General features: G+C 40.0%; 1 protein-coding gene across 2 annotated transcripts in view; it reads left to right on the top strand.

The window, feature by feature from the left end:
- Nucleotides 1-13976, top strand: part of Syt14 (synaptotagmin 14) — a 91368-nt gene that overhangs the window by 52097 nt on the left and 25295 nt on the right. For both annotated transcript variants that reach the window (XM_028760346.1, XM_028760348.1), the window contains exons 3-4: nucleotides 75-346; nucleotides 4224-4673. In XM_028760346.1, coding sequence (XP_028616179.1) covers nucleotides 75-346; nucleotides 4224-4673 — 722 coding nt within the window. The remainder of the gene's footprint in view (nucleotides 1-74; nucleotides 347-4223; nucleotides 4674-13976) is intronic.

Here is a 13976-nt window from a genome sequence, read left to right as displayed (position 1 = left end):
CACATTTTAAAGTTGTTTGCAGTTACAGGACTGAAACTGATTGGAAACAATGACCACACTCTTGTCCTTGTCAGGAAACTGCATTCAGAGAATGAGGAGGACACCTCCATTGGATGAGCTGCAGCCTCCACCCTACCAAGACGATAGTGGTTCTCCTCACCTCTCATGCACACCTTCAGAAATCGGGGATGCCAAGTGTGAGATTTCCCACTGCAGCAACAGCCCACGGTGTTCTTTCAACAAGTGCCCCAGTGAAGGGAGCACAGGTCACGAGGCTGAGAGCTATCACAATAAAGGATATGAAGATGACGTCCCTAGCGACAGCACAGCAGTCCTTAGCCCTGAAGTAAGCAGAAGTGCTGTGGTTCCCAGCAGGATCTGTGAGGTTAAAACCCTACGCTTTCTCTCCTGGTACCAGTCTTATGGTGTCTCATCCCTTATAGCTTCTAGTACCTTATCTAACAGACTTAAGATGCATTGCAGCCTGTACTCTATGTCCTTCCCTAGAGACGGGCAGCCAGGGGTCACTGTTGTTTCTTAAATATTTTATGTAGAACATTCTGGACTTATTTTCCTGTTTGTTAATGTTGGGATTTCATGATTTTTGTTTTGAACGTTTTACTGTTAAGGGATAATTTAGTGTTCCACAAGCCTTTCAAATTAATCTTCCTGTAGAGTACAAAAGGAATAAATGCTGGTTAGCTTTACTGGTGAAATTTCATATTTCCTAATTTTAGTTTTGCTGGCTGTTTTTGGTTTTTTTCTGGAATGAAGAATGTAAAAGTAGCAACAAAATAATTGTAATTTCAAAAGACTCTTTGTAATCCAAAAAGAATTTGTCTTATTCTTGGTATGAAGACGAAGGTAAACCAAAGCTTCAAATGTAAGAATTCCTTGTAGGGTTTGCTGTCTTTGACAGGTTTTACGTTTTGCAAGCTTAAACAGCTTTCAGCCCGGCCAGCACTATCACAGCGATGTCACCTGTGCTGGTGATTCTGCATCTGCTGTCTAAATAATGAAGGTAGTTTTCTAATACACAATGATCAAGCTCTGGACAGAACTTCTTCAGTTTGGGGTTTTCTCCAAAAATTTCAAAAATACTTTAAAGTTTCTAGTATCTTTAGAATTGACATATAGTATCTGATGTAGAAGAAAGTGAAGTTGTTAAGCTTTATGGGCCACGGTACCATCAGTTTCCTTGAGTGCTGTCATTAAATACAGTGACCTTGCATTATAACCGTGACCACAATAGTGTCTGACCAGTCATCTTATTCACTCATCTCTTCTTCAGGAGAGAAACAGGCAGCTGTGTTTCAACTAGGTCCCTGTGAGTACAGAAAAAGAGCTAGTAATAGCTACTTTGTGCATTTTTGTTGACCTAAGCTGTTGTTTGAAGATTTCTTTGTAGTGCCAACCAGACACACTACCAGGCAAGCTGTCCCAGAGGCCTCAATCAGCAGAGTAAAATGTGCAAATGACAACCAGCTGCCTAAGTGTGTGCTCTGTGTGTGTATTCTCACCTGCTTCAGCGTGTGTGTGCACAGGCCTTTAGGTCTGCCTCTGTCCCGGTTCGTCAGCAGTTCTGTTATCACCTGCTAACAAGAACTAACACTGAGATTTGAGAAGGGCGCCCACAGCTGGCAACAAACAGCTATTTATGGGACGTAAAGGGGCAAATATACTTGCCCACCACTGAAACTTGCTAGTTAGAGAAACTTCCTACCTGGGAAACAGGATTCCCACCCCTCTCTATTTCATAAGTAGAACCAATGGGTGATGGAGCCTTGGCCCACAGTCAACATGGCATAGGCTTTCCATCTCTCTGTGGGGCCAATGCTCACCTTCTCCATCACGTATTCTTTGTGGTCCATGAACCTTTGGCATATCTCATAGTTTGTTACCTTAGTACTGCTCCCTTATCTGTAGGTAAACATAGCTGTGTGTGTGTGTGTGTTTCAGAAGCTAGGGCCTTGCTATGTTAACACTTTTCGGTGTTTTCTACTCCTATCTTTTATAGCACCATTAAATATATTCATATATACATCATCATGTATACATCAAGTATACATTGGATGAATGCTTAAATGTGAAATTTTGATAGCCTAGGCTACTATAAAATGTTTATGTTTTCCAAGTTTATTTCATATCTCTGTAATATTAACTATCATTCATCAGAGAATTCTTGTAACAAGTTGATTAACTAGCTCCATTGAAGGCTTCCTGCAACTAGTGCAACCCTAATACTTCTAAAGTGAAGGATTGTTTTCTTAGTACCTCTATGAAGAATGGGAACAGTAACTTTAGCATATAAAGGTTCCACCTGTATTTATAAGAACTGTTAGAATGTGTCAGAAACAAAAATCCAGAAATAGCTGTTTTAGGACCTTATAAACTTTTTGTTTTCTAAAAATCTTTGTTGTCATAGGCTACTTTTAAAATACTAAATTGAAATACAGATATATTGATAATCTATAAGTCACAATTATGAAATGAGTTTGTATCTCTAGCACCCACTTAAAGCTGTGTGCCTGCAACCCTGTTGCTGAGGGCAGAGAAAGGAAGCTTGCTGAGGCTTGCTAGCTAGCCAGCCTGATAAAACATAACACGCTCCTGGCTCAGTAGAGACCTCCCTGAGAGACAAAGTAGAGACTGTTAAAGCAGGACACCGAACATACCCTTCTCACCTCTGTGTCTGAGTGAATGTATCCCCAAATACATGTGCATACACCAAGCACATACAGCATAAACCAAACATCCACAGCATACAGCAAACACATACAACATACACCAAACACATACCGCATATACATACAAGACAATTTAAAGAATGTCTTTTTATAAAAGCTTGTTCTTGTTTTCCATATATAATAACAAGGACTGTATAAAACTTACAGAGACTTCAGTCTCTTTGTTGTTTGTGGCTTAAAGAAGAGCCTTTTGAGAAAAAGAAAAGGAAGAGGAGAAGAAAGAGCAGAAGAAGAGCCTTTTGCCTCAAGCTAGCTAACCAAGTACTTAGCACATAGGGCTTAGCATACAGTGCTGGGTTGACTGAAAAACACAGAAGCTTGTTTCTCTTTCATTCACATTCTAGTTAAGCAATGCTTTGCATAATGACCTCATTCAGGGCCCAGCCCCTTATGTAAAGCTACCATTCCCTAGAGCACTGTCCTTGTCCTTTTGGATGAAACTGACCCAACACACTACCTGCTTGCCTGCTTGTGGAAAGACAATGGGAGGTAAGCACTTCCACTGCAAGGTTGATCTAGGTGTTTCTGATAGGAGCTTAGGAGCTCTGTGAGCCTCCATCTGCTAAACTGTACAATAAGCATATTCAAGAGAGACACTGGATGGTGGTATGCTCTCTGAATGGCACTAAATCCAAGGTTAGGAAGCTTTGGGACATTCTGACAGTAGTCCAAATTTTTAAATGAAAATCATTTATATTTTATTAAATACTTGAAGGGTCATAGTGTGTACCTTACAGGTCAGAAACCTGGTTTAAGATTGTCAGTAACTAAGTAAGAGTCCCCAGATATCTCTGGTGGTTAGACTAGCAGGAATTTGAGACAATTATTGGTAAAATAGTCTTAGTTTCTGACCATGTCATAATTACATGTGTAGTTTTAGCCTTTCTTCAGTTTTTGAAATGTGTATTTCGACATGTCATTGGTAATGAATGTGAGAAAAACACAATTGTTTTGAATTCTAATTGGAAACTGAGATAAACATGCCTCTGATGTGAGGAGTGACTGTGGATGCACACTGTCCTCAGCCCTCTGCACTTCTGTTCAGGTTTCCCATTTCCACTGACTTTAGAGTCTTACTGTGTATATTCTATTTCAGCTGAAGGCATCTTAGACATCCCTGAAGTTGAGCCATATTTTTCTATAGCACTGAACTTTGCTTTTCTCTGTAGACTCCTCCCTCAGAAGCAAAGGCTATGACATTAATATGCACATTAAACTCTAATTTATACAGACATATATCCAATTTTCTCAAAACAGTGATAGTGAATATTACACTCACAAGATGTCTTCATTGTGAAGTATTTTACCACTTCAATTACTCTGCCCTGTAAGGTAACTTTTGCCTGTAGTTGACTGGTTTATGCATTCCTCATGATACTATTTTTATGTCATACTCTAAAAGAAATTGACATCTTTGTGCATACTAAATAAAGTAATAGGGTTAAAACTAAAAGCATTTAAATTTACTTTTCTTAGGACATGTCAGCTCAAGGATCCTCCTCACAGCTTCCTAAACCTTTTGATCCAGAGCCAGAAGCTAAATATGGCACATTGGATGTGACTTTCGACTATGACTCTGAAAGACAGAAGCTTCTGGTAACGGTGACAGCTGTCACAGACATTCCAACATATAACAGGACAGGTGGCAACTCATGGCAGGTACACCTTGTTCTTCTACCTATAAAAAAACAGAGAGCCAAAACCAGCATCCAGAGAGGACCGTGCCCCGTCTTCACAGAAACATTCAAATTTAACCACGTTGAATCCGAGATGATTGGAAACTATGCAGTTAGGTTTAGACTATATGGTGTCCATCGCATGAAGAAAGAAAAGATTGTGGGGGAAAAGATTTTTTATTTAACAAAGTTGAATCTTCAAGGGAAAATGTCGTTACCGGTGATACTGGAACCTTCGTACAATCCTTCTGTGAGTATCTCGTGAATGACCTGGATATGGTTTCTGTTCAAGGCACATGGCATATGGCCCATGGCACATGGCACAGGAGAAGCCTATGGTCAACCCCACTGCTTCCACAGTGAATCATTTGCATAGTAACCAGACACGTTTACGTAAGCCCTTCTGTTCTATGGAAGTTGCCCTTCAAGACAATTTGATGTGTTTTCCTTACTTCTTCTAAGCTCTCCTGCAGGCAGGTCTTGTGCGTTTGTTGCTGTTGACTGCATTAGATGGTTGGTTGTACATTGTCCAGACTCACTACAGAAGTTACTCTTTTCCTTACAGGTTAAGCTAGAGGACGCAGGAGGAGCTTTCTAACCAATTTTATAGAGTGTGTACTGCTGCACAAAACAAAATTATTTTTCTAGAACTTCCACAGAATTATTTTAAAAGTAAAAAGAAAAAAAGTCCTCGTTACACTTTACATCCTTTTTGAGAAAAGACTAAAGTGTTTCTCAGTGAAAAATTATGACCTCAAGCTTTTTAATTTCTTCCATATTATAATCACACATTATCTCTATATTTTTAACAAAATTCCCACAAGGTATTGCAGACTTCAGGAGCGTAATGGCTGTGTTGTTTATTTAAACCAGGGAGATGCATTATGTCACTAAGTTATTTCAGTATGAGAAAATCTGTGACTTGGGTAAGTGTAAATTATGACTTACATTTCTCTCTGTGTCATATTGGATAAGAAACATTTTATAATGTAAATATGCAGATTTTAGAATACATTTGAATTTTAAGTTGGAGGCCTGATATTTCACAGTTGTTTCTAAGCTTTGACTGTATGAGCCTAGGCCCTGGGCTGTAGCCCACTGAGTTATACCAGGCAGTGTCTGAACCTGTAGGCTTCCATTTGTGGAGCAGCCATGTGACTTTAAGCAGGATCTTTATAAGGAAAAGATGGTGGTGGGTATACTATGATGTCTTTTGGGGTTCAGTTTTATTGATAGAATTAACAAATTCTATCAATTTAAATTTTTCAGAATAAGAAATTTTGGGGAAATGCTTTATAAAGCATTTTTATTGTTGAGGATTTCATACATGTATACTATAAAATATGATCATATTTCCCCAGATTCTTCCCTTGTCTTCCCTCAGCATATCTGTCGAGAGCAGGGACTCTTATCTATTATGAGCAAGGGGTTTGAATCTCCCGCAGGGAGAGGAGCGACAGGTCCTGCTCCACTCAGGGATCAATCGTATACTGGATTTGACTGTGAAATCATCAGCTCCTCGAGAGGGAAGAGAGTACGCCAAGAGACAGAGAGTTTGTTCAGTTACTTCTTTAATGATAATGCATAGTAAGCAAACACAAACACAAATGCTAAGGCTATTGCTACAACAAGATATTGTCACATTTCCTATAGGTTGCCCCTAACAATATGCACAGTTAACACAAATAATAAGTTGCTAATAAGTTGCTAATTACCAAAGAAATAAGCATAGCAATAGACACATCATTCATTCATGGATTATACGACCTGAGTCCTTATGTTGGTTTTGGGTTACAGGTCCGGAGTCTGGTAAGGCAGGGTCAGGCTGTGGCTTCCAGATAATTTGACCTTGTAGGGTACTTGACCACGAAGAAGCTGAAGGCATTGGTCTCTCAGTTTGAAGTCGGAGCTTGGCCATGAAGTTGGAGGCATAGGTCTCTCAATTAACTCTTTGATGACCGGGTGCTGAGGAGGCTTTGTCCAGAGGATCACATTGGCCAGTCATGGCTACAAGTATGATGAAGTGCTCCGGACGGGCTCCTCTTTTATGCTGAATTTGGAGTTTCTGATGACGTACATGGCAGATAACCATTCGTCTCTGGTTATCTCAGCACAGCTTCATTTCCAGACTTGCCTTTACAAGTACCAGACATGTCCAGACATGTCTTACAAGTTTCCTATTACAAAATGGAGTTGGTCCTGCCTAAGGGCCTGCTCCTTACAATATCCCCACCCCAATCGCATCTTTTTTATAACCCACTAAGTCCAATTAGTGCTGCCCGTATATACAGAGATGTGGGGCTATCCACTGGAGAGCATGGGACTCCTGCCAGTGACCACATCCTCAAAAAAAGAGTGATTCTTCCTCTCTCTCTCCCAGAAATTATCAACTGCCAATAGCTCCTCAGTAAGGGGTAAGGCTTGGAGATTGATGATCTACCCCATCAATGCCAGAATTTTGTCTGGTTTGATCTTGTACAGGTATGACGGCTACTATGAGTGTGTGAATGCAGAGTCTCACTGTGTCCAGGAGGAATGCCTCTTAGCAATCTTCACATCCTTTAGCTCTTACCATGCTTCTGCCTTCTCTTCACTGATGCTCCCTGAGCCTTGGAGAAAGGACCTTGATACAGATGTCCTGTTTGGATCTGAGCACTCAAGTCTTTCATTCTCAGCACCCTGTGCATTTGTGCTTCCCCCTTGACTACTGCCCACTAATAAAAGAAGCTTCTGTAGCCAAGGTTGAGAGCACCAAGGCCCTTTGTCCCCCCTCCACCCAAGACCTGAGATTTTGTCCAGGATTACAGTATGAAATTCCAGGCATGAAATTCCCTCTTGTGGAGCAGGCCTCAAATCCAACCAGAAAGTGATTATTTACCCCATGTCGTGGTCATTGTTACTGTAAAGAAACACCATTACCAACACAACTCTTACGAGAGAAAGCATTTAATTGGGGCTTGCTATAGTTTCAGAGAGTTAGTCCATTATCATCATCCTGGGAGCATGGCAGTACACAAGCAGACACAGTGCTAGAAAAGTAGCTGAAAGTTCTATATCCTGATCCTCAGGCAGCAGAGAGAGAGAGAGTGGGCCTGTCATGGGCTTTTGAAACCTCAAATCCCATCCCTAGTTACATACTTCCTCCCACAAGGCCACACCCACTAATCCTTCTCAAGTAGTGCCACTCCACAATGGCAAAGCAGTCAAATAGATGGCCCTATGGGGACCATTCTTATTCAGACCTTCATGTCGCTATTGCATCAGTGGGCATACCTTGCCTGCAAGGTTCAAATTGCAACATATATGATCCGGTGCTGGGTAAAACCATGGAATCCACAGACTCCTCCCTACTCCATTCTCCATTGTCCTCCTCCTCCATCCTCCATCCTCCTCCTCCATCCTCCTCATCCTCCTGCTACTGCCATTCCCACTTCATCTTTTAACCCAAGTGCCCCTTCTTCTTTTATCTCACATGTATCAATCCCTTTAGGTATTATTATTATTATAATTATGATTATATTTGTGAGATAGTAGGTTTCCATGCGGGCTTGCGTATATTTTGGGAGGTTCCATCCCCCCTTTCTCCTGGTTTCCCCTATACTCCCACACCACTCCCTGCTTAAACCTTTCCACCTGCAGAATTCTGCCTCTCTACTTTTGTATTACTTATAATCTACTATCCCCCTCTCTTAAAGCACCCCACAGGCTCCTTTCTAGTTTCCTGCTTCCACTAGCACACTTAAGTTAAACACACAAAACAATAGATGTGAGGCTGAATCCGAATTTGAGGCGAACACTCAGTGTTTACATTTCTCAGCTCGGGTGACCTCATTTAGTTTTTTTTTTTCCAGTTCTACCCATTTATCTGCATATTTCATAATTTTATTTTTCTTCACAGTTGAGTTGTACTCCACTGTGTTAATGCTATTTTAAATGAGAGTGCTTTATAAGAGGGGGAAAAAAGAACACTCAATGTTTTAAGGAGTATGTTTTAATAAAGTGAAATATTCTGCTATTATTATTCCATTATTATTCACTATCTTGTCTGGGTGAGTAGTAGTTTTCCATGGAGACTAGGCTCCTATACAATAATAACTGAGTTAAACTGGAAGAGAAGGGCTGGCATCAAAAAGTATGTTTTGTATTACTTTGAGGACATCATCTGTTCCCAGTTCCATATTAATTGTATTTTCCAGAGAGCAGTGGTTCTCAGCCTGTTAGTTCTACCCCTTGTCAATCGATGATCCTTTCACAGGGGTCACATATTGGATATCTTGCATATTAGTCATTTACATTACAGTTCCATAACATTAGCAAAATTACAGTTATAAAGTAGCAGCAAAATGATTTTATGGTTAGGTGTCCCCATGACATGAGGAGCTGTATTAAAGGGTTTCAGCATTAGGGAGGCTGAGAACACTGCCATTGACAACACTACAGTTTTATCTGTTGGTCAAACCAAATGGTTCCTACATTGCATGTGTTAGTCTGTAGTCATGGATTGAGTGATATTTTTTGCCAGGCAGTACAGTAAGTGCCTAGGGGATACTTACAAGGAAGAGAAAGTACCAGGTAAGTAGCTTCTAAAACATGCTGTTTAAGTCTACAGAAAGCTGTCTGTCTTCTGCTCTTAGAAATTGTCCCCTAGGTACCAGTGTGCCTGACATATGTGGTAAGTGTGTCTCGTTGTTGTTTAGCCTTGCTTTGCACTCCACATCCTTTCAGAGTCTTAGAACTCGGCATACTACAGTTTCGAGGCTTCCTTATAGTACTATTACACTGAATGTAAAAATGTAATGTCGATAGGACTCACGTATTTTCTGTATGTGCCATAGTACTAATGTTCTCTTTGCTGAACTTTTAATATATGCTGAATGGGAAATTCTTATTATCATAGTTTACTTGAGAGAGCTTCTCTTTGATTCTGTAAGACATGTTTATGAGGTATGTTCACGGGAAAAAAGATTACTTCCATACTTAGTCATTCATCCTGGGAGCTTCTTAGTGATTGCTTATTGTTATTATTGCGAGGATATTAACTTTTCATCAAGGAAGTTTTAATCCAAAACCCAAAATTACAAATTACTTTTAAAATATGTTTAAAATTTGCAGTTCATTTCATAGATAATAACAGAATTCACATATAATATTTAGTTTCATGAATAGTTTTTCAGAAACTTACTGAGTGAGGACACACAAAAATGACTTTGTAAGGACTCTGATGGTTTTGCTACTGGTAAGATTAAAACAGCACTGAAATGTGGCTGTAGCTTGAGTGTACCTCATTGCCAGTGCACATAGGAAAAGTGCCAAAAGTTCAGAGACAGGAGCTCCATCTCAGCCAGCCATGTAAATTCTAAAATATTTTCAGCATTGAGTTTCTGATGACCATAAAAGGATTTAGACCAGTGACCTTTAGGTTGTATTTTTCTCTGATATTCTGATTCTACTAACAGTGAAAGAAGTTAGGTAAGAACAGAAAACGGATAAATGGTTTTACATTTGTGTATTTAGTTGTGTGTGTGTGAGTGGGTAGGTGAGTTGCGTGTGTGTGCTGCAGTGGATGTGTGGTGGGCAGAGGATGGTTTCAGGACCTGATTCTCTCCTTTCACCACGTGGGTCCTGGGGATCACACTCAGGTCAGCCTGGGTGGAAAGTGAGCCAGAAACAGGCTGAAGCTTAAGGGCTTACACCATCATCTTTTTCTGCAGTGGACTTAGACTTTTCTCTAGCCTCCCATGCCTTTTAACTTTCTAGAGTCTGAGGGGGTCCACCTCCCTACGACATTCTCCAAACACTTTCCCAAGGTCATTGTGTTTGGAGAATGGCATTGAGTTCTAGATTTACTTTTGATGTAAGTAGCAAAACAAATGAGGGTCAGCAGGGTGTCAGACTCCCCATATTAAAACCAGGGCTTCGTTTTATATGTATAGTCTCCCTGAAAGTCCTCAGCACAACTCTTTATTGGGTCTGTTCAAGTTCTGTTGCAGTGACAGTACCTGAGAAAACAACTGAAGAACTTACTTTGAATAATGGTTGCAGAGATTTCAACAGAGTCAGCTGGCTCCATTGTTTGGGCCTGGGTGTAAGGCAAGAGCATGCTGCAGACTGCTCACCTCATGGCTACCAGCACAGAGAGGAACAAGTTCGGGAAACATTTTTCCAGTGTCTACCCCTCTCCGCCAATGACCTACTTCCTTCAGTTAGACCCTGCTTTCTTTTTACCACCACCCAAGTAAAGCCATCATAAACATTCATCAAGGAGTTGATCCATTCATTAACTCAGAATCCTCATGATCCAGTTCCTTGCCCAAAGCTGCCGCCTATGAAGGACACTGCATGTTCAAAGCATTTATCCTCATTTTGAAGATGGCACAGTAGACTTGAGCACAACCATGACTCTCTCAAAGTCAAGTCACATTGTATTGTTCAGCAGTGGGTCCATCTTCCTAGCTCTTTCTAGTTTATTTCCTACTCTTAGGAACAGGCACATGTCTGAGATTCCCTAGAGTTCTAGTTGCTAATTGGCTTCTGCAGCCAAAGACATTTGTGCATGGTTGGCAAGGGAAAAGTGAAGTGGATGCCATCTTCTACTGCTTCAGCCAGCAAGTCCAAGGAAAGGCATCTGCCCTCTGTCTGCATCCTTAGCTGGTCTTGAGTGGGAGCAAGGGTGATGACTGAGCTAGTGTATGTCCAGCTCATTGTGGCACCTGCTGGGGAAGCAGAGCACCCTGTAGCTGTTTCTCCTTGTTTTGGAGCCATTCCTGCAGGAACCATCTAGAGCTGGCCCTTCCACTTTTCCAACAATGTTGTAAGCTCCTGATTCCTCCATTAAATATTTCTTTATAAAATATCCAAATGAGTTGTTTCCATCACTAAGCCCCTTCTGACATGTTTTCACAGGTCATAATGGAGGCATCTTGGGCAGTTTATGCTGTACTAAGACCCTGTCAGTCAAAACTGGGATTTGATTGAAGTAGGTTTCCTCTGTAAAACATTTCTGAAAACTGCAATAGTAAGAAAAGATTGAAAAGGACAAAATCTTTAATTTTCTTTAACCCATATATTGTTCAATATACTGGATACAATTTTAAGTATGTACATATTCACTTATTTCTTATCTGAGATGGATGCTGTGGTCTCAGCTTACCCAGAGCAGTCCATGCAGCACCTGTCCTGACAGTCTGTCTTCAGCATTTTGTGCATTGTCATTATATCTATTAAATTTGTCCCAAAGGGGATTTGGGTTGTCAAGGAATGTTAATGGAGACAGCTAAAGTGTCTGAACCTGTCTTCTCTCTCCGTTACTTTCTTCAGGATCCCTAATATTCAAGATCATGAGTAGAATTTATAAACATAGGAATGAAATTATAGGAAAAATGTGATGACATCTCTCATTTTTTAGGAAAATCTCTTGGCATAAGGTGACATTACTCATGAAGAGCCAGAGGTTATGTGGAGTGACTGTTTGCATCTGTTCAATGTCTTACCAATTCAAGTAAATACCAATCAGCAAGGAATACCCTAATTGAAGAGAAGATCAAAAGAGCAGGCTTTTCTTCAGAAGTAGTTAAAATAATGTCACACCGAACTTCTTCCTCTTTCTGCTGCTCTTCCTCCCCTGCTGCTTTGAAACTCCTGTCTCACTAGGCTTCAGGCCGTGTATAGAACAGGAACAATATTCATTCAGACCCAGGAGCTGGGTCAGAGGTGAAGGTGGGTTCACCTCCCAGATAATGTTTGGTGGGCTTTGGGAAAGTGAATTTAAGATAACAGCATTAAAAAAGTAAAACTTGGGAGCCCAGAAGACACCGGCCACTGCATGGTGTGGTATTTATTTAAATCTATTGAAAACAGCCAGGACCTCACACCAGTTTTGTTGGGATCTGAATAACTGTCTTTTTGACACCATGATTCTAAAGCCTAGATAGCTGTGGTTAGTTGTTCCACAGAATCTGCCTTTTCTCATGTCTTTGTTTTTCACTGTTATTTCCTGGGTATCCAGAACTAAAATGTGTCATTGCCAAGTTCTAAAACATCGGTTGTGTTTGATCATAATATTTAACATGAAACAAACGACATCATTGTGAAAACTCCAAAGATTCACTAATGGAGTAAAGTATCTTTCCAGAATTACCTACTCAAATTGCAACCAATTAAACTATTAAAAATCACCTTTACTAAAAATAATTTTACCTAAAATACTTGTAGTGAAATTCGCTCTTAAATATTTGAGATGGGTATGAATAGAAAACAGTTATATGTACTTAAAAAAAATGTTAACTGTTTCATTACCTTTAGCAGTTACCTGTTTTAGTTCTATAGGCCTGTTATATTTTAGGTTTAACTTTAAATACTAAAATTATGGCGCCGGCTAGAGGCTGAGCATATTTTGAAAAGGGAAAAATAACATTTTTTTAAAAGATTTATTTTATTTATTTCATGTATATGAGTACACTGTAGCTGTCTTCAGACACACTAGAAGTGGACATTGGATTCCATTACAGATGGTTGTGAGCCACCATGTGGTTGCTGGGAATTGAACTCAAGACCTCTGGAAGAACAGTCAGTGCTCTTAACCTCTGAGCCATCTCTCCAGCCCGAAAAATAACATTTTAAGAGGGGTTGATATCATTATGGCAATGAGAATTTTTTTTTAACCAGTGGTCAGTAGATTGGGTTTTTGTTTGATTTGGTTTATTTAAACAGAATCTATTGTGTCACCAAAGGGATGAGAACTAAATTTTCAGAAACTGACAAATAATTTCTTTTATTTCATTGTTTTTTATATTAACAAGTATTTGGGGAAATAAACCAAATGGCCTATGATGTGTGCTCAAGGATCTGTTCAGAGCACAGCCCCGTTTGGTTCTCCTGGAGCTTGCGCTGGGAAGTGACACGGAGTGAGAAGATAGTGTTAACAGATTTGTACAGAACAGCACTTTGTGAAATAAAAAGCACTACTGCCTCTGTAGCTTGTTGCTTTCCATTTTCTTGCATCTTCTTTCAGTGCTCTATGAGGACATGTTTAAAACTACATCTTATGAAATAGTTGAGGGAGCTGAAGTATTCCCTGAGAAGCTTCTTCATTAAGCTTTTCAGAAATATCCTTCTATATTCATAGGTAAATGAATATATAAATCATATTTTGGCAGTTTGTTTGTTAGAAGCTTATAACATCCAAAATTTGAATCAGAATAATTTTCAAATATCTGTTTGTGGCTGTCGTGGCTAGGGTTTCTATTGCTGTGATAAAATACCATGACCAAAAGCAACTTGGGGAATAAAGAGTTTATCTTACACTTTCATGTTAACAGTCTATAATGAAGGGAAGTCAGGGCAGGAGCTCAGGGCAAGAATCTGGAGGCAAGAACAGATGAGGAGGCCATGGAGGAATGCTGCTTATTGACTTGCTCCTCCTGGCTTGTTATGAAGGAGACAAGGGAAGGCCTCTTCACTCCCAGAGTCCCCTTCTTCTTCTTCTTCTTCTTCTTCTTCTTCTTCTTCTTCTTCTTCTTCTTCTTCTTCTTCTTCTCCTTCTCCTTCTCCTTCT

This window comes from Grammomys surdaster, unplaced genomic scaffold, assembly GCF_004785775.1.
Source record: "Grammomys surdaster isolate TR1022 unplaced genomic scaffold, NIH_TR_1.0 130, whole genome shotgun sequence".
Lineage (NCBI taxonomy): Eukaryota > Metazoa > Chordata > Mammalia > Rodentia > Muridae > Grammomys > Grammomys surdaster.
This window is presented reverse-complemented; position numbering and strand designations above follow the sequence as displayed.